The 26,016-nt window shown below is 49.7% G+C and overlaps 1 protein-coding gene across 4 annotated transcripts in view; it reads left to right on the top strand.

The window, feature by feature from the left end:
- FBXO31 (F-box protein 31) overlaps positions 1–26,016 on the top strand; it is a 34,746-nt gene that overhangs the window by 6,341 nt on the left and 2,389 nt on the right. Inside the window, exons 2-9 of one of the 4 annotated variants that reach the window (XM_028501995.2) lie at positions 7,533–7,604; positions 11,339–11,428; positions 14,961–15,037; positions 16,846–17,013; positions 17,604–17,678; positions 21,697–21,806; positions 22,433–22,586; positions 23,746–24,065. In XM_028501995.2, coding sequence (XP_028357796.1) covers positions 7,533–7,604; positions 11,339–11,428; positions 14,961–15,037; positions 16,846–17,013; positions 17,604–17,678; positions 21,697–21,806; positions 22,433–22,586; positions 23,746–24,065 — 1,066 coding nt within the window. Of the gene's footprint in view, positions 1–7,532; positions 7,657–11,338; positions 11,429–14,960; positions 15,038–16,845; positions 17,014–17,603; positions 17,679–21,696; positions 21,807–22,432; positions 22,587–23,745; positions 24,066–26,016 lie in introns of those variants that run through there. The other 3 variants (XM_028501996.2, XM_036012370.1, XM_036012369.1) reach the window with 3 other exon arrangements.

The raw sequence follows: 26,016 nt of genomic DNA, 5'->3' as shown, positions 1-26,016 counted from the left end.
GGTGTCTCAACCACGAGAAGAGGAAGCCAGTCCACCTCCTGGACATACAGCAGGATCCGAAACTGTAGGGAAAACCTTTATTCTTCTGCTTTGCTCACTGAAAGGACAATAGTCCTCTCTCATATTTGCAAGTTGAGTCTCATATGCTGCTTCATAGAGAAACCTAGTCCTTTCAGTTAGCAAAGTAAAAAAGGATAAAGAAAAATGGTGTTCCTTAAAACGTCCTGTTATTTAACTTTAAAAAAGAGAGCTGGGAAGTGAATTTGGTACCCAGAAAGCATTGCGTGAAGATTTTCCCTTGGCCTTGTTTAATTGGTCAGGCACTGGTGACTTGCCAAAAAGAATTGATTGGTTGTTAGAGGTGCAGGCACTGCCATTTTTTACTGTTGTTTATAAAGTGGTTACGTAATGCATTGGAGGATCTGAGTTTGTCTCTCTGGCTGTAAAGGGCATGCAAATAAATACAAAGGTGTCTTCGGGCCTTTGGAGAGGAACAAGTGTCCTCCCCAAAACCAGGCCCTTTCAGGAGATGGCCTGGGTTCCAAACTCATGAGTCAGCATCCTTTGCAGTGATGCCATCACTGTCCACCCAGTGGCAATGGAGAGTAAGCCCGGAATCGCCAGGCCTGCTTGTCTAGTATTAGGGGAACAGGGACGTGTCTGGAATATTAGAAAAGGGCCAGCGTGAGATTGCAGTCAGACTCAGGGGCACATCTGGTCTCAAAACGGGTACTGAGAGAGAGCAGGTGTGCGTGTGCTCAGGAAGAACGGGTGTCTGGGATGACAGATGGGCCTTAGCCTGACTAGGTCTCCTGTGGCTAGGCGGGTGCCTGTCATGGGAGCCGGGTGAGGATCAGAGTCATCTAGCTGGAAGAGTGAAGTTTCTCAAGGTTCCTATTGGCACTGAGACTGTTTATCTTTGCAGGGGTGGAGCTTGTCAGGAATAAGTCATATTGATAATGTAGGTGGTTTCAGCTATCCTCGGGAACTATTTGTTCAGCATCCCAAATGTTTCAAGGTGTTTAATAGGAGACACCCATGTCCAGGTTTTGGTTTTTACATTCTTTCGCATCCTAAGATGAGCTGTTTGCAGAGCATTTTTCTAGATCCGCTACATTATTATTTTTTTAAAGGGCATTACATGCACTTACAGTAATAGCCGAGTAAAGCAGCTGCTGGAGAACACATGGGGGTTGAAATCAGGGCTCTGTTGAGGAGTGTTCTTGGGTATCGCCTGGAGCAGCTGTGTCAGGACGCCTCGGTGCCCTACTGCTCCCTCCCTCCCGCTTCTGCCCCCCACCTTTGACTTCTTAGTAGCCTCGGAAGTAAAACTTTTAACTATATTTTATTAAGGGTTATAGTTATCCCCTAACTTAGTACAAACAGGAATGCAGCTTTTCTCACCAATACACTTTTTAAAAGGTTTTATTTAGAAAACTGTGAATTTACAGCAGATAGGAAACAAGCCAGCAGTGTTCCTCCAGTCCGCACTCCACCCCTTCTCCCCAGCTCCGTCCTGCTTGCCAGACGCCACATCTGGGTTGTACCCTCCTTTCCTCTGCCTTAACCTGGTGGCCTCCTCACTGGACCCCCACACCCAATACCCACATTTCCAGGTGCATCTCTGCTGGCTCCACCCACAGGTTAACAGTCCACTGTGTAGGCCCTGTCCCTGCTGCTTTTCCACTAAGACTCTTCAGTGCTTCTGTGTTGCCTGTGGACTCCCATCTCTGGTATTCCTTCTAGGAACACAAGAGAACCTCCCTTTCCAGACTTATTTTGGGTGCCCACCAGCCTGTTTCAGTTGGTGTCTTAGTACTGTGCCTTTCCAGTGTGGCAAAGTTCCCTCATGAGGGGCATGTTTTTGCGACAAGGAGGTTAAGTCCCCTCTAATGGTAGTCTCCCAATACTGAGACAGTGCACACAGAGTAATGACATGAACTCCTTTGTCTTTTTTGTTCCGGTGCAGAGTGTCTGCAGATCTGTCACACTGCCGCGAGTACCATCTCCACTGTTCCATCTTCTTTTTTAGGAAAGGAGCCCAAAGAAGCAGATGTGTCTTGGGCTCTCCTGTGGGGGTGAGAGAGTAGAAAAGAGAGAGAAAATTCTTCTAATTCATGCCCACCCATAGAGGCTGACTGGATTCAGCGCATATTCAGAAATGTGCTGTGGGGACAGAGGGCTTCTGGTAGGGCCCATCACACAGAGCGGGCATCATCGGACAGGAAATGCACGATGAGAGCTTGGCAGCCCCGGCAGTGTGGTGCAGCTTCAGTGTTGACTTGACTCAGGCGAAACCACTGGGCTGTTTTTTAACCCTTGGCAAAACAGCTTTCAAATAGCTTTTTGAAAAATTCTGATTAGAGTATTCCAAGTGGCGATTTATTGTTTGTTATGGTAACATATACCTACAATAAAATTTACTGTTTTAATCATTTTTTAAGTGTACAGTTGAGTGGCATTAAATATGTCACATTGTTGGGCAGCCATCACCCTCCATCCGTCTATATAGCTCTTTCCGTCTTCCCAGACTGAAACTCCATTCCCATGGAAACTAACTCCCCATTTTCCTTTGCCAGTCCCCGGCAACCACGATTCTCCTTTCTGTCTCTGTGAATTTGATTTCTCTAGGGACCCAATATAAACAGAATCATGCAGCATCATTTGTCCTTTTGTGATTGGCTTATCTCACTCAGCATGATGTCCTCAAGGTTCATCCACATTGTGGCACATGTTGGAATTTCCTTCCTTTTAAAGACTGCATAATATTCCATTTTACAGATGGATCATATTTTGTTTATCCATTCATCTGTCAGTGGGCACTTGGGTTGCTTCCACTTTTGGCTATTGTGAGTAATGCTTCTGTGAACATGGCTGTACAAATATCTCTTTGAGTCCCTGCTTTCAATTCTTTTGATTATGTATCGAAAGTAGAATAATAGCTGGATCATATGGTGATTCTATGTTTTATTGTTTGAAAAAATGCACCAGAATAAGAGCATTTAATTTTATAAATTTACTCAAGTCCAGTTCACCCATTTTTCTCCACCTTCCCAACTTTTTGATACTTTGTTGCCATCTGTTTATGCAGACACTTTCAAAAAAGAATTTCATAAATTGTGTACTAGATTAACAAGGAAACTTTTTGAATCAACAGACTGTAACACCAAATCCCTTACTTAAAGAGCAGCAATGTGCAGCATGGTTTGTGTGCTAATTTTTAATCATTTCAGATAGGGTCTCTGCCGCAGGATGGAGTTAACACTTGTTAGTTTCTCTGGAAGCAAGGAGATGTGGTACTGGTAACGTCTGGCCTTAAGGCCATTTTCAGGGCATTTTCCCCTGATGACTTATGGGAAGGTTTATAGAACAACCAGATGATGTGGAATTGTTCTTAGCCACTCTTTAAAAAAATTTTTTTTTCTATCATGTGGAAAATACCAAGCATTTCTTACAGGAACATTTGGGTCAGAGTGACATTATTTCACTTTGGTGGATTTATTGTGATCTTTTGGGAACATTAAGGAAAGTCTACTAAGGATTGCTGTATTCATTAGCACTACATAATAACTTTGCTCTTCTCCTGATTGTTAATGGTGTATTTTGTGGATGCTTTATCTGATTGTGCAAGTTCGTCTCCTGTATGATATTAGCAATACTATTTGTTGACAAAGTATACAGAAATTCATAATTTGGTCATCCTGGCTAAAAACCTTAGAGTCACTCAGAAGCCCAAGTGATTAGTGAGGGGCACTGGTAGTTTCCATCATGTTAGAGTATTCGTTGGACTCAAGTAGAAATCATAAATCAGCCCCAGTTGGTATAGCTCAGTTGGTTGGAGCATCATCCTGTACACTAAAAGGTCATGGGTTCAACTCCTGGTTAGGCACATACCCAGGTTGGGAATTTGGTCCCCTGGCGAGGTGCATACAAGAAGGCAGCCAATTGGTATCTCTTTCTCTCTCTCTCTCCCTCTCTCTCTCCCTCTCTCTCTCTCTCTCTCTCCCCCCCTCCCCCCTTCTCTTGTCCTTCCTCCCTCCCTTCCTTCCTCTCTCTAAAAAGCAATGAAAAAATGCCCTTGGCGAAGAATAAAAGAGAGAAAGAGAGAGATCATAAACCAAGTCACCAGTCTTCTGCAGTGTGAGCACAGAGGAATGCCCACGAGACAGTCCCAATGCCTCACAAAAGGCCTGGCTTTTGACTTCAGGTGCCAGCAGCAACCAGAGCACAATGTATTTCCAGCTCCTGCCCTGTATGTAACTATTGGTCTGCAGCACTAACACATTAAAAAAATGTGCAGTTCAAAGGAGGACACCCTCCCACATCCCCTGCCCCACAATCAAACTGCTTTGTCAGCAAGGCAGGAAGAGGCTGGTCCTTGGCTGCCTCATGCACTAGTAGCCCTCTGGGACCGAGAAAAGGAGCTGGCCTTTCAAAGCTACACAGAAAACAAACTGAAGCACCAATATTACTATGTGGGTGACAATTTTGAAGTGTATCGTTTGTACAAGAGAAGGACAAAGTGTGTTTACGGGGAGCTGGACCAGGTAGTGACAGTGACTGGTGGTGTTCTAGAGGTGCCCCTTGGCATCACAGAGCCATAGGAAAGTATGAAGATAGTTTAATATAGAGCAGAGCTCTTCTCAGGGAGAGTGGGGTAGACCAGTTGTTCCTGTTTGTTCCACCGACCAAAGGTGATCTGTAAGGATTTTGATAAACTGTGCTCTCTCAGATTGCTGCTAACTCATGTTACATTGTTACATGCCTGCATTATTTTATCCCTGCCCTAGATTCTCAGGCAGTGTATTTCATGATTTGTGTTACTTCACAAATGCTTGTAATCTCTCTAATTCTCTAGAGTCCGGGTTCCTCTTGGCATGAGGATAAAGCATGTGTATTTTGCCTGATAATGAGCAAGGCCATGGTTTTAGGTCTTTAAACTTTGTGTGTTCATCAGTAGTGGAGTAGGGGAAAGCAGGGCCCCCAGGCAAGCCTGATCAAAGGGGTGTGCAGAGAGAGTAGTAACCACCTCGCTGCAGATAGCTTCTCCAGCCTGTGTGCATCTTGAGCTGTACTTTATGTACTGTCAAAATCCTAACAGTTATAGGAGCATTTGGGGTAATATCATCCATTTTATTTAAAAGACCAGGCTGTATATACAAGTATAATGGTTGCCTCAAGGAAAATAATGTGTGATTGAGAAGAAAGAAAGAGAGAGAAAGAGAAAGGGGGGGGGAGGGAGGGAAGGAAGGAGGGAAGGGAAAGGAAAGAAAGAAAGAAAGAAAGAAAGAAAGAAAGAAAGAAAGAAAGAAAGAAAGAAAGAAAGAAAGAAAGAAAGAAAGAAAGAAAGGAAAAGAAGACAAGACAAGACTTTGGGGAGATTCAGGCATGATTGAAAGTGATGAGATGAGGGACAGTGCTGTATGGCTACTGGCCAAATGACTGCTGAGTCACCAGTGTCCTCAAGCCTCAGTCCCCGCCCTGTGATGCAGGCACAGTACTGGTCTTAGAGGTAATTGCCAGGATTTTGTTACTAGGCCATTCTATGAAGCCCTACTTGAATGCCTGCACCTGGTATGAGCACAGGGAGAGTCCTGGTGGTTATTACTGTGCAATCCCAGGGCCCCCTGTTCTCATCATCAAATGCTTGCTGAGCACACACCTGTGCCAGGGCTGTGTTCGCTGCTCTGAGGTGTTTCCACATCCAGGCTTTGATTCTGGGTCCGCCATCACAAGCCCATGCTTCTTTCTGCAGAACAGTCACCTCTCTGCCCCTATTTTTCCATTGTTAAAATGGAGATGACTGTAGCACCTCTCTCGTGGGCTGCTGGTTGAATAGACTGCAGTGGTGCCTGGCAGGAGTTTGGCATGGTGCCCAGCATGCACAAAGGTAGGTATGAAGCAGGCATTGTCATTATCAGCTTTTGGTCAACAGGCAGTTCTGAATTAGTGTGGATTAGTTCAATTACAGTTCTTTCCTTCCAATGCCTTGCTGAAACCTGAACAGAAGGACCTGAGGTTTTGGTTGGGAAATGCTGGTGTGGTAGAGTGGGGGAGGGTGATTTTGAAAGGTGGGGCCATGGTGGGGTGCGAGAAGGGACAGGGAGGAAGACTTAGGATGCTGGGAACCACCCTGACTGGTTTCAGAAGCTGTAATCCCCTTGTCTAAGGCTGACTAAAGGACCTTGGGACCATAAGCCACTTAGGAGACAAAGCTCATCTTCCTTGTAGGGGTACCACCTCTGCCCTTCCCACCCTGCCTCACCCACCTCACCCTGCCTGGCCCTGGGCAGATGACTGGTTAGCCAATGACGAGTAAGATTCCTCAAGGGAGGGACAACCTAAGACAGGCACGGTCATGATAGGGCCCTCAGGGAAGGACTTGGGGGACTATAGAAAAAGGGGGTGATGGACCCTAACCCCTTGGCTTTGACATAGCCTGAGTTCTCATTCTGTCTCCAAGAGGTCTCTTAATCTCTTGACCGCCTTACTTCCCTTGCCTGACTTAAGCCTGAAACAATGCCCTAAGTCTGAAGCAATGCTGGAGGTGGGTGCAGCCCTGTTCTAGAAAGGGCAGGTTCCCTGGGACAATCAGGCCTAAGAAAGAATGCATAAAATCTTAAGAAACCTACTTTGCTAATACCTTCAATTTAAATAATAAGGGTCCAAGCATGAAGTGAGTTTGTTCCCCAAAGTTGTATGGCCCTTTAACTATTGACTCTGACTCAGAATAAGCCCTCAAGTTCTTTGAATGTTCTATTTTTTAATCATTTCTGCCTGACAATGACTGATGAGCTTTATGTTTATGCCCTGTATTCCTATGTAAATAAACCCAATGAAAGCCTATTGAGGAACAGGTGACTGGTCCTTCTCCTTTGAGAGATTGGCCACCTTTCCTCCCCAGGCAGATCATGTCTTGATACACTTATTCCCATCTGCAGCGGACAGGGGGCTCTGCTGGCAAAGCTTCCCCACAGTAGGAGAATATGTGCTGTCATCCAAGGGGGGGTGCGGGGGTGGGACAAGGAGGTGGGGAGGTTGTCAAGGATCTCTCCTTACCAGCTTTTATTCTAAGGTAGCTGGTGCGAAGGGGCAGAGAGTGTCCCGCTCCTCCTTCCAGCGTCTTGCCTAGGTCTTCAATCATAGGAACTGTGTTTTTGTTTAATAGAATTAGTAGTGTGGTGAGCCAAACTGAGGGTTACACAAGTCTTTGTGAAACCCTGACACCAGTGACAATCTCATTTTCATGAGAACAAGCATCATTTCAGACCACCGAATTTCTGCCACACCTTATTAGTAAGCTGGGGATTGTCTGATTTGAAGATTGTCTGATCAGACTAACCGAGGATTAGGCATGCACCCAGCTTCCCTCCCTCTTTCCCTCCCTCCTTCCCTCCCTCCTTCCCTCCCTCTTTCCTTTCCCCAGTCGTTCCTCCTCCCTCCCTTTTCTTCTCCCCCTTCTATCAGTCTGTCTGTTTCTGTTGCTTTGTGATCTGTTCACTGTGATGTCTAGCAAATGTCTCTTCTTACAGAGTACGGCGTTTGTGAGAACTTGCGGAAGCTGGAGATCACGGGTGTCTCTTGTCGAGACGTCTATGCGAAGTGTAAGTTAACCTAATATCATCCATCATTAACTTCGTCCCAAGAGCAGACACCGTGAGTATCAACGATGGACCATAAATTAATTTGACCCAAACCCGGTTTCATTCTCAGACACCTTAATTTTAATGTTGAAACTGACACTGTAAAGACAGCAGTGATAGTACCGGCACTGGGTGGGGGGCTCTCCTCTCTCCCTCTCTGGGCGAGGCAGTGCCCTGACTGTCAGCCCATCACAGGGGTCGGGACCCTCAGAGCTGAGAAACACGTCTGCCCTGGGAACAGACTCTGGGGTGCTTCCAGGGTCCCTTCCTGGGGATTTTGGGCCCACAGCCTGGTCAGATGAGGGGACGGCTGATAGGAAGTGGGATGTGAAGCCTCGAACCTCCTGGCTGCCTGTGGGCCCGCTCCTCCCCGCAGCCGGGACCTGGACACCAGCCCTGTGTTCAGTGTTTCCTTCAGGTCCTCTAGATGTGTGCACCCCTCCTGCCCGCCCCCATTTCTGAACCTTGCTGTGTTACTGTGCGCGCTGCCAGCAGCACTCCCTGAGTGCTCCAAGTTTCCCCGGCCCTGCCTGCCTTCCCAGCTGGCCTTTCTCAGTGCCCTGTGCAGGGGGCCGTGAAGGCTCTGGGTGACACCCAGGTCCCCCAGGAGCAGCCCGGTGGGGTGTGGCAGGGACTATTAGCACCCAGGACTGGGGATCAGAACAGAGTAAGAAAGACACGGTGACCCCATTCTCTTTGGTCTAAAGTTGACTTGCTGACCTCTCTGAGAAGGACCTTACCTGTTCCTCTTAAACCCATCTGAGGAGACTTTGGTTTGTGCATTCTTTAGCACTTGCTACCCAGTTCTGCACTGAAAGCAGACCAGGGGACGTTTTCCTACCATGTACCTCACCCAAGATCTGAGGGCCGCGCTTCTCCACAGAAACCTGTGTGGTGGGCGAGGGGGCAGGGGGTGGGCAGGGGGCTTCGCCATGGGCCAGGCCGAGGTCTGTGGGCTGAAGCGCTGCGAGCGTTCTTCCAGGTCCGGGGGCTGGTGGGTGTCCCTCCCTGCATTCTGTCTTTCCGTGGGTCTGCTCCTGTCAGAGTCCCCTTCTGAGGGGCCCTCCTCACGTGGCTGCGCCACCAGCACAGGCAGAGGGCAGCATTTCTGCAGAGTGGCCGATCTGCGTGGGGGTGGGAGGGAGGCAGTGTTCAGTCCCTGGGCCACGCTCATCTTCTCCTGGTTTCCTCATCCCATCAGGAGACTCTGCACACGAGGACCCCATGGCCAGTTGGGTTGCTGGACTGGCTAGTGTTTCTGGGTCAGAATTTGCTCACCCTTGGGGCATTTCCTGTCAAAGGTCTCCAAGTTCTTCATGGGCCTTCCTCTTCCATCGTGATTCCTGGTGGCTCAGCTGTGTGCCCTCCGAGCTGTTGCCCCTTCCTCCTGCCTCAGGGAGCCTTGGAGAGGCTGTTGTGGGGGCCCCTGTGCCCTGCCTCATTTCTGCCCCAGTTCTGCCAAATGCTCGCACCCCTCCCCCTCCTGTGTGCCTGGGGCTTCACCTTGCCCTCAGGCACAGTCCTCATCTGCCTCCTGCACTGCTGTCCTAGCCCTGGGCTCCACTGCAAGGCTGCCCTGCTCAGGACCTCCCGCTGCTCCTTCCCCTGCGTGTCCAGACTTTCATTTCTTCTCTTGCCTCTGCTTCCCATCCCACCGACCCAGGAAGACATGCGTCTCTCTGATGAAGTGAGTCCGGAGATCTAGTGGTCATGTGTCCTGGAAATGTACCCTCCCTGCCCTCTCATCTCACTGGTGAGAACAATGCCTCCATGGTTCCCGCCAAGCCCAGAGTTTCAGAGGCAGGTGGGTGGGTGCTCCCCCGGTCCCCTCCCCCCTTTATCCCATGGGAGCTCACACGGTCTGGGCGGTACCCTCCGTCCCTCTGTCGCTGGCCCAGAGCTCAGTGTCTTCACCCTCATGGGGGCCATGCAGCCTTGCTGTGGGCGTTGGGGTCAGAGTCAGAACCAAACTCTCGCTGCCACGGTCTCTGTGTGCATGCACTCAAGAAAGGTTTCATGGCCCTTGGGGATGGCCAGCTGGCTTTTTTGACTATCTAATGTGACAAGTTCTTATCTTTGATGACTGCTTTTTGAGTTTTCTGAGGTTGTTGGATAGCATTCTCTTAACGCAGCATGAAGACTGTTCTCTCTTTAAGAGTTGTGAGCACTCACCTGGAGGGAGGCAGGTGCTCACATGCACCTTATTCCTGGGCATTACAGCTGTAACACCCAGAGGACAGCCCGTGTGGTAAATGAGGCCCTCATAGCTCTGGGTGGGGGGGTTGGCCAGGCCCTCTGGCAGCTGTCCTATAGAGGGGACATCTGGGCACAGGTGAGCAGGCAGGTGGTGTTTGTACACGCAGACCCAGGGAAAAGCCCCGAGATGGAAACATTGACCTCTGTAAGTCAGGGCTGGTAACACACTGAAGAGACAGGCCAGCCACTGCAGTCTAGTAATTAACGGGGTTTACTGGGGGGAACTCAGGTAGGAGGCATGTCTGGGGCAGCTGCAGTATAAAGTGGATCCTCTCCCCAGTGGACAGGCACCAGAGAGTTACACAGGGAAGAGGGGTGCTAGCCCCAGGAACCAGTACGTGAATGCTACCAGGTACGGGAGACTATGTGCTCGGCCCGGTCAGGACAACCACCTGTGCCAGGACCGGTACACAGCAGGAGGCTAAGGAGGGTGCTGCTTTATGTCTGAATGAACATTTTTGATTGGCCAATCTCTAAGGGGGTTTGCAGAAACAGCCTGTGTTTTGGCTCAGGTCCAGCTTGCAGGATAGACACAGTCATGTCAAGGGAACAGTCTCTTCTCCATAAATGTGGAAGGACTGTCAGGGAGAAAAGCATGGTGTGGCCAGGGGTAAGCCCGGATGTGGGCAACAGACTGGGGACATGGGCTGTGGCGAGGGGAACACACACACCTGTGTGGGGGCAGGCCGGCAGACCAAGGAGGACATCTGGAGATTTCTTTTGACTGGTTATTCTTCACTCTGTGAAAATGGTTGGGAAATTCAGAGAATAATTTATGTTATCTTTGTTTAGTACCCTCAAGAGTTCCATTTGCCACCAGCTAAAGCAGGTTTCATGGTGCAGGTGCATGTTTTCCTGAGTTTGCTTTGAAGGCCTTATCCAGGAGAAAATTACTTAGCTTCTGGACTAGATAGTACAAGAAAGTCAGCCTTAGCTGGCATAGGTGAGGGAGCCGGCCTTCATTCGGAAGTGAAGGGTCTGAGTTAGGAGCTGGCAGATGTTGTCCATAGTCCGAAGCAACACAAAACAAACCTGAGCGAAGGAAAACACTAGGTGCGCACTATACAAGCTGGGTATCTTAGCTGGAGCACAAGGGCTCCCAGAACAGCCACTGCAAATGTCCACGGGCTGCACCTTCTGCTCTCCTACCGCAGTGAGCTCCATTGATCCATGACGGCTGCGGGAGGAGAGTGACCGTGGAGAGGGCCCCAGGGTTGCCCGCCGTCCTGAGTTCCTGGTGTGAATCTGTTGATTAAAAGAGAGATACATCACGTTTTCTTTCCAGCCAGGCCTCTCATTTTTGGCAAGTGCTTGCCTCCCAAGGTACCGGGGTTGAGTATGATGGCGGAGAGGGAAAGGGTGTTGAGTCAGGTGAAAATTGTTTATACCATTGTGAAAGCAGAGCCATCCTCAGCCCTTTCCCTGCTGTGTCTGTTCAGGTATAAACCCTCGTGTGAAGTCAGGACGTTTCATGAAAGTTCTTCCCGATTGTGAGCAGCACATGGAGTACCGAGATGTGTACACCTGCCGTATGTACCTCCTGCTGCTTTGGCTTTGGCGGGGGAGCACAGCGACAAGTTGCATGGAGAGGGACCTCTAACTCGCAGTCTGCGGATGCTTTGGTCCTAGGAGCGAGCTGACCTTGGCTTTTGCTGTCTTTTTAGCTTTCCGTAGCATTCTCTGTGGCTCGGCCATGACCAGGATCACACCTGAGCGGTGGCCTGGGCCAGGTTTCTGCAGCCTCTTTTCTGTTTGGGGGCAGTGCCAGTGCGGTCGCTCTATTGACACACATTTTAGCACTTATCATTTATTGAGGCCGAGAGGGGAGAACAGAGTTGAGGCCTCCAAACCTTTGTATTCCAAAATGAAATGTAAGTGGTTTACTTCTAGGCTTCAGTAGTCAGTTGTGTTTGGACAGAGTATGTGAATGGGAAAAAATGACATACACCTGTACCCATATACACATGAGACAAAACTGTGTAGGCACAGTTGATTATTTAGAACCTGATTCCTTTTGATTAGCATTACTTGGGCTCTGGCAATTTTCCTAAGCCATATTCCATCATGGTTAAGGGTATCCCCACTTCTTATTAGGTTGAGCCGAGATGGAGGGTGTGAATTTCAGTTTTCAAGAAAGACATTAGAAATACCTCCTTGCAAGGACCCCCTGCTGCTTATTACCTCTGCCCTGCCAAGTGTGCCTTGTGTTAGCATCCCGAGTGAACCAGACCCACTTCTATGTCTTATAAGGGCACAGTTTCTAACAAAACCTACTTAGAACACAAGGAATAGAGTTGTTTATGGAATTTCTCCTTACCCCCGCCAGCCTCTGGACGTGTAGCTAAAGCGCTCGCTGGTCCCATGTTACTTACTCCAGGGAACCACCGTGGAGGCAGTGTGGGGATACCAGGACTGGTCAGTGTGCTTGGGGTCGTGTCTGATCCCTGTGCACAACTGTGAATGCCACCCACAGTGTTTGTGTCATCAGGCCCAGAGCTGAGCTGCTTGAGTGGAGATGGGGGTGGGGGGGTGAGGGGGTGAGGGGGTGAGGGGGCTCGTCCGGAGTGCGTATGAGCAGTCAGGAGGAGCTGGCGGCTGCGGTTGGGGGGCAGGCGGGTGAGTGGGCCAAGTCTGAAAGCATGAATTCTGTTCTCTTCCAACCCCCCTTGGAAGTAGCCTCTCTAGAACATCTTGTCATAGACCAACCCGCCCTCCCTGCTTGGCAGGCCAAGTCAGTGAGCCAAGGTGCCTTCTCTGGGCTCGTGGGAGAGAACGAGACGTAGCATTTATTGAAGAGAACCATCAATCAATCACCACAGCTATGCTGACGGGAACAGCCTGGCGTGGGCTTTTAAATACAAGTGGACAAGCACTTAGAGACTCATTAAGTCATACGTTTGCTGCAGGATTCTTCTAGAACAACCGTCTACCTGGAACTTATACCTGAGACCGAGAATGGAATTCTGACCCACCTCTGGGAGGGTGGCTCGGTGGCTGGGACCTGGAAAGTGCCTAGGGCTGTGTCAGGGGTGTGTTCTTTTTGTTCCCAAGGGTTGGCTGGTCAGAAGCTTTCTGTAGCTTGTAAGGATGTGTCTTGAGTCCAGACTTTTCATGACTTTCAGAGCATCTGCACTTTAGCCACGTGTTGGATGTTCCCCAGCTGCGGGTAGCTGACAGCTTAGAAGAGACTGCTCTAACTGGAGACAGCTGTCCTCTCTAAGGTTTGAATGTGGGCGTAAAAATGTAGCAGTCCTTGTAGCAAACTTGGAAGATCCAGAAAATATAATGTAAGCATCGATTGCATTTCTCTGTGGACATATTTAAACTGATATGTTTAAATATGTGTTCAGTATTCCAGTGCCTCTAGAATGTTTTCACAGAGTGCAGCTTAGAATTTCTTCTCTGCCATTAGCCAGACTTGCCAGAAAAGTCTGCTGTGACGATTGGCTTGTGAGGTGCCTGGGACCTTGCACTGTTTCTTCCTCATCCATTCACGTTATTCCTGGAGCCCTTGGTAACTGTGTCCCCTGGTCTCTTAAAAGCCTCTGGGCCATGTCCTGTGGGACCAGAGAGGATCAACAGTCTTGCGTGCACAATGCTGTCCTGGGGAGAAGCAAGTCAGCATCATCTGAGGATGCAGCTTCTGGCTGCTAGGAGCTTTGTGGCCTCAGATTATTAGCGGTTTTTGCAGTGTCACTTTTGTTTATTTTTCTTAATATTGGGCCATATGTCGCTTCATATTCTTGATAATTCGTGTCTGTAAGAAGTTGGAAGCATCATAAGGGATATATTGTCCTTACGACATGACCCTGTGTGCAAATTGATGGTGACTGTTGAAGTGCATTTTGAACTTAAAAATAACTAACCGTAGGGCTCTGGGTTTTGAGTTCTGACCTAGGACCCTGGCAGTGCTCCACATTGCTCTAGTGGATGCGAGGAATTTGGTAGAAGGTCGCCCACCACATGGTGAGGAGGTAGACAGGCCACTTTTACCCAGTGTGCAGCTGAAGGCCGTCATGCAAGAGGAAATTCCCTTGTTTGCAGGAGTTAGCCTTTTACTCTGGTCAGGGAGAGCCCACATTTAGAGTTCGGGGTTAGAGAAAACATATCTCAGCTCTTGCAGCCAGGCAGGAGTGGCTCCCTCGTACCAGTGGGAGATCAGCCTCCTTCTTCTGCCCGGGCCTCCGCCTGTCTGGATGAGGCCCCCCACACTGGGGAGAGCAGTCAGTGTTGCTGATGTTAATGTCAGCCTCAGCCAGGAACACCCTCACAGGCACATCCAGAATAATGTTTGACCCGTGTCTGGGCCCCCTGTGGTCCCTTCCAGTCAGTGCGTGAAGTTACCCAGCACATTCTGCCTGCACAGAGACCCCGGCCCTACTCTTGGCAGTCAGGGTCTTGCGTAAGTTGGTTGCCCATTAACTCATTGACTTATTCACCCAAAAAGTGCATGTGCAAAGGCAGAGGAAACTGAAGGGAAGGACATTTTCCAAAATGTGTACTGCAGCTCGTCATCACTGTGGTGGGGTTGCAGGCTGGCACTGGGTTTCCTCCTCTCCAGTTGTCTGCAGTGAGTATGTGTGCGTCGCTTTGGAAATGAGGTGGGGAAGTGCGGTGTTTTTAAAAAAGAGAGATGACCCAACTTAATTCTTATTATCCAGTCCCATGACATTGTGGACTCTGCCCCACCTCTTAAGGAATCCTGAGCTTCCTTAGCTGTGTAAATGGACGGGAGGCTCACCACTTATTAATGGCGCCCAGTCTGCATCTTACAAGACAGCAGTTCCCTGTCACTGGAGCTGCTCACGGAGAGGCTGGGTTTCAAAAGGACTCTGTTGTCTGTTTTATTGTGCTTTTCAAAGACATTTTCATTCTTAAAATTCTTTAGAAACTTTGGTAGGTAAGTTTTGCTTAAATCCACATTTGTTTACAAGGCTCTGTTATAAGCCTTCGTCATTTCTTCATAGTTCTATCTTCCTCCTCCCGCCCTTTCCTCTGATGTACTTTAAAGTGAAGACTGGCCGGCTCTGAAACAAAGACCTGCTCTCTCTCTCCCTGTAGTGCTCCACAGATACAGACACATCTTGGGATTGTGGCAGCCAGATATCGGGCCCTACGGAGGACTGCTGAATGTGGTGGTAAGTCCAAGAGCCTCGCCTGTGGGTTCTTGTGAGGTCAGAACTGAGCAGCAGCCCTAGGGCCAAGCACGTGCAGTTAATACTCGGCCAACTCTGGGCAGGCGCCTGGGCCCAGGTGTTGCTGTAGCTGATGTCCCAGTGAAAACAGTCAGGTGCCCCCTGGGGAACGCTGGTGTTCTGCCCCTGCTTTCCTTCCCACTGGCTCATGCCAGAAGCCCAGCCTGGGAGACCGGCTCCACATCTTGTAGTACTTGTGAGTCTGCTTCGCCGTGGCCCTGGACAGCCTCAGTGTGGCTCTTCCGAGCCTGGTCCAGATGGACCACCTGGTGACTCTGGTTACTGTCACTCTGTGTATTTTGCTCACCAGGTGGGGTTTGGACAGGAATAAGTATTGCTTTATACTCTGTATTTGGTGGCAGCATTCATTCAGAAACACACTTTACATATGTTACATTTAATATCACTGGGGAAAAGCCTGGCTTTTAAAATGTTCTCTCAGGGACAACCCAGTGTGGGCATATTTTTTTCCTTTTAGTTGGGGAGGGTGATGAATGTATCCCATGACTGAACCATGGCAACTGGCTCTCGTCTCAGACTGGTTAGCCGCAAAAGTGAGTAAATTCTCTCCTCCCGTTTCGAGAGCTAGAAGGTGTGGATCTAGGCTCTTCTGGGAAGGCAGGAGCGACTGCTGGGTCATTTCAGATGGGGCTGTCCCTGTCCCTCCACTGGGAATGTGGGCGCCTTTGTGCTGAGCATGCGTGTGGGGACTGCGTGTCCTTTGATCTGAGCTCTGTCACTTCCTATCACTCGCTGTTTCAAACACACCAGAATAGGGGGATGGTAGCGTGAAGTGCCGCTGCCCACTGCCGGGGTTCAGCAGCCACCGATAGTGCACCAAGTTCTCAGCCTCTGTCTCCGCCCCTTGGCTCGTCCCTTGTCTCGTCCCTGTTTTCAGGGAATTTCAAGCAAATTCCAGGCTTGTGTCACTTCATCTGCTCATACTTCAGTGTGGGTCTCTAAAAATGTGGGTGTTTTCCTACATATCTACCAGTTCTTATCACGTCTTCCAAAAGCAGCAGTAATTCCTTGATGTTACCTGAGACCCAGTCCCTATGTGAGGTTCCCTGCTTGTCTCAAAACTGCCTGTTGACAGCTGGTTCGTTCCGATTGGTTCCTAAACCAGGCTTGACATTGTATTTGTGTGTTTTGCCTCATGACTCTCTCCTGTTGAAAGCAGCACCCCCATTTTTTTCTCAGGTCAGTTGCCATACTTATTGGGTGTCACTTTCTGGATTATTCCACTTCTTTCTCATGTCATTTAGCTCCCCCCATACTCCACTTTAGATCTGGAAGTTCTCTCTCAAAGGCTTTCTTGGATTCAGGTCTAACAACTTTTTTCTATCTAAAAGATTATTTTTTTTCAGGTTTATTGAAGTATCACTGACAAAATTATAAGATTTATAAAGCACACTTCATGGTCCCCCCATCTAGTTAATTAATGTATGCATCATCACACATTTAAGTTCTGTTCTCAGTAAATTTCAGTGACCAATCAACTGATATTAAGTGTAGTCACATTGCTTTTCACTAGATAACTACTCTCTAGTTAACAAGCACTTGGTGGTGGGGCCGTGCTTGTCCCCTTGTGACAGGCCAGGGGCATCTCGATGTCTGTTGGCCCTGAGGTCCTTCGTGGGCCTGGAGTGTGGAGACGTGGGTGGTCACTGTGGACAGCTGCGGGTGAGGACCCTCTGCCTCCGTGCCTCACATACCCTCACGTGGACGTGCACCCTTTCTCCTCACCGCAGGTGGATGGTTTGTTCATTATTGGTTGGATGTACCTGCCTCCCCATGACCCTCATGTGGATGACCCAATGCGATTCAAGCCCTTGTTTAGAATCCACCTGACGGAGAGGAAATCACCCACGGTGGAGTGCATGTATGGCCACAGAGGGCCCCACAATGGCCACATCCAGGTGAGTGTGTACTTGGGCTCCCTGAGACACGGCAGCCACGTGCAGGCGAGGGGCGAGGTCTCCTCTGGTCTCCCCCGTCCTGGTGCCAGCTCAGTTTGCAGTGGTGTCCGTAGCTACAGGCCTGTGTCCGAGCAGATCAGGGGAAACAGGGCTCTGTGTTATTACCCCCTACCCCCTCTGTGTGTTAGTTATGCTATGGTGCTGTGGTGTAGCTCCCCAAAGGACCACCAGCTGGACCCCTCCACTAGTTCTGCATCCAGTATCCAGTTAAAACCATTTGTTGTTTCCAACCACACCATTCCTCACTGTTCTTTTTTCAAAACCTAAGACTATGAAATGATAGCCCCTCTTGCCTGCTCTAAGAGTCCCCTTAGAAAAGCACAAACACCTCTCTCTTGGATGCACCATTCCTCCAGAAGGAAGTGCATACTCGGGGTGGTTCTGAGCTCCCTTCTCTGGACTGGTCACAATTTGTATGTGTTCTGGGCTTCTGTAGATGAGTGGGGTACATCGGGGAGGAGGGGCTCATTGTCTGATGGAGATGCCATGACTGATTTGTTCCCCTCGCTGCTTTGTCATGAATGCTGAAGATTGTGAAGAAGGACGAGTTCTCCACCAAGTGTAACCAGACGGACCACCACAGGATGTCTGGTGGGAGGCAAGAGGTGAGCCCGTACCCTTTCTGTGCACAAGGAGCAGACATGAGGCTGAATGGTTTCACATCATCGGCACGCCACCAACATGATGGCCCTCTCCCGTGATTCATCCTCATGTTGTTGCCGCAGAAAGTGTCTGACCCTTTTGTGAGAAACGGCCTCATGAGGTTGTGTGTACACAAGCATAGGTTTTTGTTTCTCCACCAATCCTCAGAATGTGACCAAAAGGAAATAGTTTTCACTATGTGGTTCTCCTTCACCACTTTGTCGAGGGTGTCTGTGCTGTGCATGTTTCTTCTTAGAGCTGAGTTGCAGGGAGACCAGAGGGCTGTTCTCCGAGCCGCGCTGTTCTCCCCACAGGTGGACCTGGTGATTGAGATTTTCAGACCAGGCCTTATGGTGGGTAAACCTGTGTGTCAGCTATACCAGTTTTTGTGCTTTCTTTTGTTTGCATGAGTAATTTTACCTTGTCTCTGAGTTGTAGTTTTCTGAGGATCTAAGTCATATCGCCATTTCAAAAGATTGGCATTTCTTAAGAAAAACTTGAACTTTTAAAATATAGTAGACTCATTATAGCTTTTATCTATTTGCTGGGTGTGCATATCTCAGGCAGTTTTTGAGTCTCTGGTGGCTCATGGCCAGTCCCTTTAGCATCCTGCTCATGAAGAAACCAGTGAGTAGTCCTGCCCAGCCCTTCACATGGGCTCCATACTTCATTGGTACCAGAAGCCGGCCCCATGACATCATAAACTGCACCCACAGGGCTAGACAATTCTTCCACTTGCTTGCATGCAAACTCTAGGCCCAGGATTGCTGCCAGCGCTGTGCACCTTAGAAGGCCAAGTCCAGGCTGTTCTGTGAGGAGTAGTGTAGTCCTCGGGCTGCCCCAGACTCTGCCTCCCCCGTGTAGACACTGCCTGGCTTGTCTTCATGGATGATGGCTAAGGCCCAGCCACCACCTTACTTCCTCCCCAGGCCTTCTTGAAGCCTGGGGGCTGCAGGGAGGAGCAGAGATGGGGAAGTAACCATGCAGTTACTAAAATGATGCCTTATCATCATCAAATATGAAATCAGCAGAATCTGGAGGGAAAAGTGCTGGCATGGCCCTACCTAGGAGTCATCTCCCAGCCCATTCTCCGGCCTCCTTTTATGTCTTTTGGCATTTCTGATGGAATTACAATTTTACTTTCTCAGCTGGATTTTTTTAATCTTGTTACTCCAGAGATATTTTCCAGTCTCATTAGAACCCTTCACAAGATTTATTTTTCATTCAGCATAGAACTTTATCATCTTGCTGTGATGTATTTGGATGTAACCATTCTCCTGCAGGTGGATGTGGGGTTTATCTCAAATGTTCATGTTTCTCCTGTTACCCTCTTGACCACGTGCTTGAGTGACTTACCCTCTGGGAGCCTCAGTCCTTATCTCTGAAATAGAGGACATGATCACCTGTGCACCCCAAGTGATTCTGGAGGGTTGAATAGGATACCACACCAGGAGAATGCCAAGTGTCATTGCTGTCATCCCACCGTCTGAACTCTGTGCAAAACTTTATGTGGATTTGGGATCATGCAGAAGTGGGGTTGCCAGGTAAATGCCCTGAAGGTGTTCCAAATTCTTGTTACGTGTTGTCAGTTTGATGGTCCTTGGGTACAGACGGTCCACCAGGGCGGGTGAGCCCAGCTCCCACACTCCATTGGCTCTTATATTTGCCTTGCTAGAGGCAAAACCAGTTAGCACGTGGACTTGGGTTAGCTCTGATTCTGTCGCTCACTAGCTGGCTGACTTTGGGAAGGTTTCTCTACTTTTGTAAGTCCCAAGCCTGTAGAACAGGGAAAATGTTAGCGCATGTCTCCTAGGCCGTTTGTGCAGATGTAGACAGTGATTGTACAGTGCTAGCACATGTGAGTCAGCCCCAGACCAGTACCACACTGATTCTTCCCTGGGCCCCTGTGTTTTTCCTTATGCATATACACCTTATAAGATTACTTTATAATAAACATATGTATTTGAAAGTTCTTTGTTCTGAGTAATTTGGCCTGGCTGGTATAATGAGTTTGACCTTTCGTGCAAAGTAAACAAGATTATGACTATTCACAAGCCATCTTCTCTTTGGCATTTAGCTAAAGTCTGATTATTCACCATGGCAACATTGAAATCCTTGTTCATTACATTCTTTTGCTTCCATTTTATCTGTTTTTTATCTGTTTGATTTTTTTAAGGGCCTTTCTTCCATGAGTTGAGTCACAAAGTGGAAGGTTTTGATTTTAGTGAAGTATAATTTTTAAAATCATTTTATGGTTATTGTTCTTTGTGTTCTAAAAATCTTTGCCTATCTTCAAGTGGCAGAGAATCTCTCTCTCTCTTTCTGAAGCTTGGTAGCTTCACATCATGTTTAGGTCTGTAACTCAAATTATTTCTTGTGTACGGCATGAGAATAGGGATCATGGTTCTTTTTCTCCGTATGCATGTCCAGTCGTTGGAGTACCGTTTGTGGAAAAGACTTTCCTTTCCCCACCAGGTGGTTAGGTCAGCTCTGTCGAAAACTAGCTGACCAGATAAATGTGGGACTGATTCCAAGCTCTCTGTTTAGTTCTATTTATGTGTTTGTCAGTCCCCCATCTTGATTACTGTAGCATGAGCTAGTGTGGGTCCTTCAGCTTTATTCTTTTGCAAGACTGCTGTGGATGTTTAGGTTCTTTTCATTTCCCTATGAATTTCAGAATCAGCTTGTTGGTTTCTACAGAATGGCTAGCCTGATGGGATTATGATTGACATTGAATCTGTAGGGCAGTTTGTATAGAATTGCTGACTTAATGCTGAGTCTTCCAGTCCGTAGAGATCTCCGACTATTATTACGCCTCTTTACTTTCTCTCAGCAGTCTTGGGGTTTTCAGAGTGGAGGTCTCGCATATATTTTGTAATACTTATTCCCAAGTGCTGTGGTTTTGTTTTGTTTTGTTTTAGGCTATTGTAAATAGGATTTAAAATTTTTATTTTACAATTTTGTGCTGCTAGTATATAAAAACTCAGTTGATTTTACGTATTGACTTTTTAGTTATAACAGTTTTGTTCAGTCACTGTAGTAGTTTTTGTTCTTTGCCAGATTTGGGCCAGTAACATATTAAAGCAGTTGACAGATTGTAGCTTTTTTGTTGTTTTGGTAAAGAGCTTTTGCTTCTGTTTATAGAGCTAATTCTAGATAATCATTAGAAACACTATACTGAGCTAGGAACTCAGTTCTCTGGATTAAGTTAAATGTGCAGAATCAAGCAATTAAGCACTAAACATCCTTCACAGTTTCTGATTCCATAATGAATTACTGAGCTTTGGGGACTCAGTGCTTGTAAAAGCTCCCTTTTTGTGCATATACTTACTGAACACACAGCATAACTATATGAAGGCACATTTGAGAAAGGAAAATCCACCCAGTCTCTTGACTCGGGCTAAACCTATCGTGGTCCTCCTCAGCAGCTGCAGAGAGCAACTCTGGCCAGCTCGCCCAGCATGGGATTAAGCGACAGAGTCCTGCTGTGCCTGCTGTTCTCCCAGAAGACTGGGAGCTAGGCTTGGATGCTGTGCATTGCTGAGCCAGCTCGGTGTAGACCCCAGTTGTTTCCTGGGTGGGCATGAGGTGAGGTTCATGTGGCTGTTCCCTGGGAACTCCGGACATGGACTGTGGCCCCAGCCTCACCTGAAGGGACCTCGTGTCCCTGCTGCTTCCCCTGAAGTCTGGGCTTGTGTGCTCTGGGAAAGCAGGGACCAGAGCCCCCCATTTTTCACCAGTGGCATGTCTCCACAGGAAAGGAGGCCAGGTGCTGAGAGAGCAAACACACCACAGTAGATTCCCATGCTCCTGCTCAGCCCCATCTTCATGTGCCTGCCCAGGTGGGTTCCTTTGTCATAGGGGTGCCCACAGCATCACCCACAACTATAAAAATGCTGCTTTGTCCACTCAGATCACAGTGAGCGGCCTCCCCGTGCCCCTGTGTCATGGTGGTTTTCATGACCTGTGTTCTCTTGGAAGGAGTTCCGAACGTGGCTGAGGGAAGAATGGGGGCGGACGCTGGAGGACATTTTCCATGAGCACATGCAGGAGCTCATCCTGATGAAGTTCATCTACACCAGTCAGTATGAGTACGTGCAGCCCCCTCTGTGGGCACCGTGGGCACAGTCCCTCTCTGTGGGAGTATTGTGAACTTAGTACCTCCCTCTCTGGCTGCTGTGAGCGCAGTCCACGCCCACCTTCTCGCCTGCGTCCCGTATGTTTTCTGTCTTATTTATCATCAGTATCCACCAGCAGGATGCTCTAGTTGCCCTGGTGTGTGTGCCTAACCCTTGGGGTTGTTTTCCCACCTCCACCCTAGGAGGCCTGCTTTCCCACCTCTCTGTCCCTGGCCCTGTCCCTGCAGCCCCTGTTTGGCCTCTTTGCCATGTCCCCTGCACAGTCTTGGATTCCTGCCCCAGGGTGACCGATCAGGAGTGTCATTCCCTTCCCTCCACTGTGAGCGCCAATCCAGCGGCCTTCGGGTGCCTGGCAGGGGGACACGTGAGCCCCTGTTAAGCCTTGTTGGGATCAAAGAAGGTGTGAGGGTTCCCTGCACACGTGGGTGGGTGAGCATGGCTCAGAAACATGGGGTGCCCCTGCTCCCCACTGACCTGGCCATGCTAGGCCACCTGCCTTGCCCGTGGTGGGGCAGGGAGGTGTGGGCTCTGCACTGCTGCAGCTCCGTGCGGCTCTCACACCACCCACTCCCCCACAGCAACTGCCTGACCTACCGCCGCATCTACCTCCCGCCCAGCCACCCAGACGACCTTATCAGGCCAGGCCTCTTCAAAGGCACCTATGGCAGCCACGGCCTAGAGATTGTCATGCTCAGCTTCCATGGGAAGCATGCCAGGGCCACGAAGATCACAGTAAGTCTTGGGGCTGCCAGGCCGGGTCCAGCCCTGTGTGGATTTGTCAGGCCAGCCTTGGTACATCGTGACTCAGGCTGCACCCTGGCTCCTTAGTAGGACCCAGACTGCAGCATCGCTTCCCCAGGGAGCTGGTTGGGAATGCAGATCCTCAGGCCCCACCCAGATTCACCCAACCAGGGTCTCAGGGGATGGTGAGCCCTACTGCTTTTCCACACTGAGATACTTGCAGCAAGTTGAGAAAACACTGATGCCCTTGCTCCACCCTACGGGTTCTCATTTAATGGGTAGGGGTCTAGGTAAGGGCTCCACAAGCCCCCCAGGTGACCCCAAGGGCCTCCCATTGGAGACCCCCTTTGGTGGCACACATGCCCCACTGCCTGTCCCGGCCTCAGCAGCTTGAAAAAGCAGTTGGAAGGTTGTTGAGCAGAGTAGGCCCTGTGTTGGCCCCTCCAGGGCCCCCATTCATGCTGTGCTCACCTGTCATTTGCATAGTTTGTTGGGGTGAGTTTCCAGCAGGTGCAGTAAAGCATCCTGAAGAAGCAGCACCATTTCCTAGTCCTCACCCAGTGCTGCTCTTGAGCCTGTGTCCTCCGAGGTCCCTCTGCTTTTGGGAAAGCTCCTAGTGAACAAGAGCCTGGAACCACGGCTTTGTCCCTGGCATGGTGGGGCTCTTCTGGGGGGGATCTTGGCGTGCCCCAGGACTTGTGTAGAGCAGCAGGGCCTGGGGATCTCCTGGAGTTCGTGCTGAGGAGCTTCTGTGTTCCAGGCAGACCTGTCTGGGCTGGCCTCTCAGGCCTGTTGCCCTCTGCCTGACCCTGGGAGGGGGTGAAGTTCTCTAAACCTCTGTCTCTTCGACTGTCACAGGCTAGTTCCCACCTGAGGTCTTTGAGCGCAGATGAGCCATTGTGCCTGTGGACCCTCAGCACATCCCTAGAAGGTGCTGTCATTTTCTGGCCTCAAAGATCCCTTCAAAGATGGGGACACTTGCTCTATGTGCTAATTTTAAGGGCTTCTAAAATATTTTACTTTTCAAGGGGTTGCTTCTAAGTCAGTAGGAACACTAGAGTGAGCTCTTCTGACCAGAGGTGGGGCCTAGGCTGGAGTATGTCTCTGCTGGCCTCTGAGCCCTGCTCTCTGCCACCCACTCGCTCCACAGGGTGACCCCAATATTCCTGCGGGGCAGCAAACGGTAGAGATCGACCTCATGCACCGCATCCAGCTGCCTAATGTCGAGAACCTCTGCAACTTCAACGAGCTCTCCCGCATCGTCCTGGAGGTTCACGAGCAGGTACGCCAGGAGCAGCAGCAGCAAGAAGACAGGACTGAGGACAGCGAGGGTGCCAGGCCACCCACGGAGAAGGTCTGGGAGCCCGGGGACCAAGGGGCTGCAGCTTTGAAGGAGGAGCCTGTCCAGTTTGTTCTGCCTGTGGGTGTGACCTCAAGGAACGAGGACTACCCCCGAACCTGCAGGATGTGGTAAGGACACGAGGGTGAGCGAAGACTGGGCTTCGGGGTGGGCCTGGGCTCTGACAGGCTGGTGTGGGGGCTTCCCACCCTGGAATGGGAGCCTCTGGCAGCTGGGTCCAAGCCCTAGCTCAGACCCCAACAGTTGGCACCGTTTCCTGGGCTAAACAGTCAGCTGTCACGCCCCGTCGGGGAGCCTCAGACTGGGGTTATTAGAATTGCCAGGCATGAAGACTCCTTCCAGAATGCCTCGTGTCACATAGTTACTAAGGTGAAAGGGATATGAGGCAGGATGTCAGGTAGCAGTGAAGCAGACAGCGAGGAGCAGGCCTCACCCTCAGCCCACACTTCTCCGTGAGAAAGCCTGCTTGGAGTTCACCTGGATGTCCTTGCTGGTAAAGCCTGTCGTGGGTTTGCCATTCATCACCACATGGAGGTAGTTTGGACGTCAGATTGTTATTTCATCCTGTGATTTCTCCTCTTCCTTCCTTCTTCATTTCTGTTATTTTTCTGCCCTCCTTGGCTACTTTGGGCCAGCGCCTAACTGGCCACCAAAGTGAACCCCAGCCCAGACAACATGTGGTAAGGGATTGCTGCTTCCCTCCATGCAGAGGTCAGGATCCCTGCTCGTGGGACAAGACCTCCCCCAGGCTGCCAGCTCCTCACCTGACTTGCTGTTCTTACAGTTTTGTCTCAGGCCTCTACTTTCAGCCACTCAGTCCCAGCCCTGCCATTCAGGCCATTCCCTGGCAGATGGATTACGAGACCCTTGCCGCAGTCCCCTATACTTCGGGCTACTTAACTTTCGCTAAAATCAGTAAAATTAAAAAGGTCCTCAGTTGCGCTGGCCCCAAGGGCTCAACATGTGGCTGATGGCCACCATATTGCACATGCAAGTCGAGGACATTCAATGATCACAGGAAGTTCTGTGCAGTTGCCTTAGTGGCTATTTTGAGGGAATAGTCTGTCCGCTTCCCAGCATTACAGCTGACTCGCCACCTTTTTCAAGTTATGTACAGTCTGTTTCCCTTTATCTCTGGGCCGCCTGCAGGGCCATGCGCCTGCAGTGGTCTGAGCAGCTGTTTCTGTACAGACTAACAGTGCGCCCCGCACGCCCAGCTCCCCCAAGGGGATTTAGGTGTCTTGTGGGCTTGGCAGAAAAACATTATTACATTTTCTTCTGGTTACGCAGTTATGATACAAGTGACTGAATTTGGCTTTTCCAGAGGGAGACATATAAGTAGCATTCCAGTATAATTTCACCTGATGTAAATTTTTTTGTAAAGTTTTTAAAATTTTAAAACTGTAGTTGACATACAATATTATATTAGGTTCAGGTGTGTAGCATAGTGATTCGACATCTAGATTCCTTACATTCTGATCACCAAAATAAGTCCAGTAACCCTCTGTCACCATACAGAGTTGTAGAGTAATGTCGACTCTTTTCCCCATGCTGTACATTACATGCCCATTTGAAAGGCCATGCGAGGAAAAGGCTCTGTTATCCCTGGATAATGTGACAACTCCTAGTGGCTTGTGGCCAGCCCACCAGCAGGCTGGGGCCGTCCAGTCTGGCCCCAGCCCCCTGGCAGCCCCCTGGCAGCACCCTGGCAGCACCACAGGGTGGTCCTCCAACCCGTGCTGAATATCGGCGGCTCCCCGGCTCAGGAGGGCCTGCTGCAATCCTTCCCTGTCTGCGTTGTGTGTCCGCGAGGCCTTGTTGCGGTGCTGGTGCAGCAGACATTTGCTGTGTTCTCGAAGCCCAGTGGGCATCCCTTTGCCTCCCTGTGGGCTGTAGTGCTTTCCTCCCACCCAGGAAACCCTGAAGCGCAGGCTGCTGTCCCCTCTCCCACCCAGCAGAGCCTCACTGTGGCGGGAAGAGGTGGGGGTGGAGGAGGTCTCAGGTGTCACTCCACGTGCTGGGAGATTCAGGCCAGCCCCTGACTTCTTGTCTTCAGCAGAA

This window comes from Phyllostomus discolor, chromosome 12 (genome assembly GCF_004126475.2).
Source record: "Phyllostomus discolor isolate MPI-MPIP mPhyDis1 chromosome 12, mPhyDis1.pri.v3, whole genome shotgun sequence".
In the NCBI taxonomy this organism is placed as follows: Eukaryota; Metazoa; Chordata; class Mammalia; order Chiroptera; family Phyllostomidae; genus Phyllostomus; species Phyllostomus discolor.
Note: the sequence above shows the minus strand (reverse complement) of the source record. Positions and strands in the feature narration are given on the sequence as shown.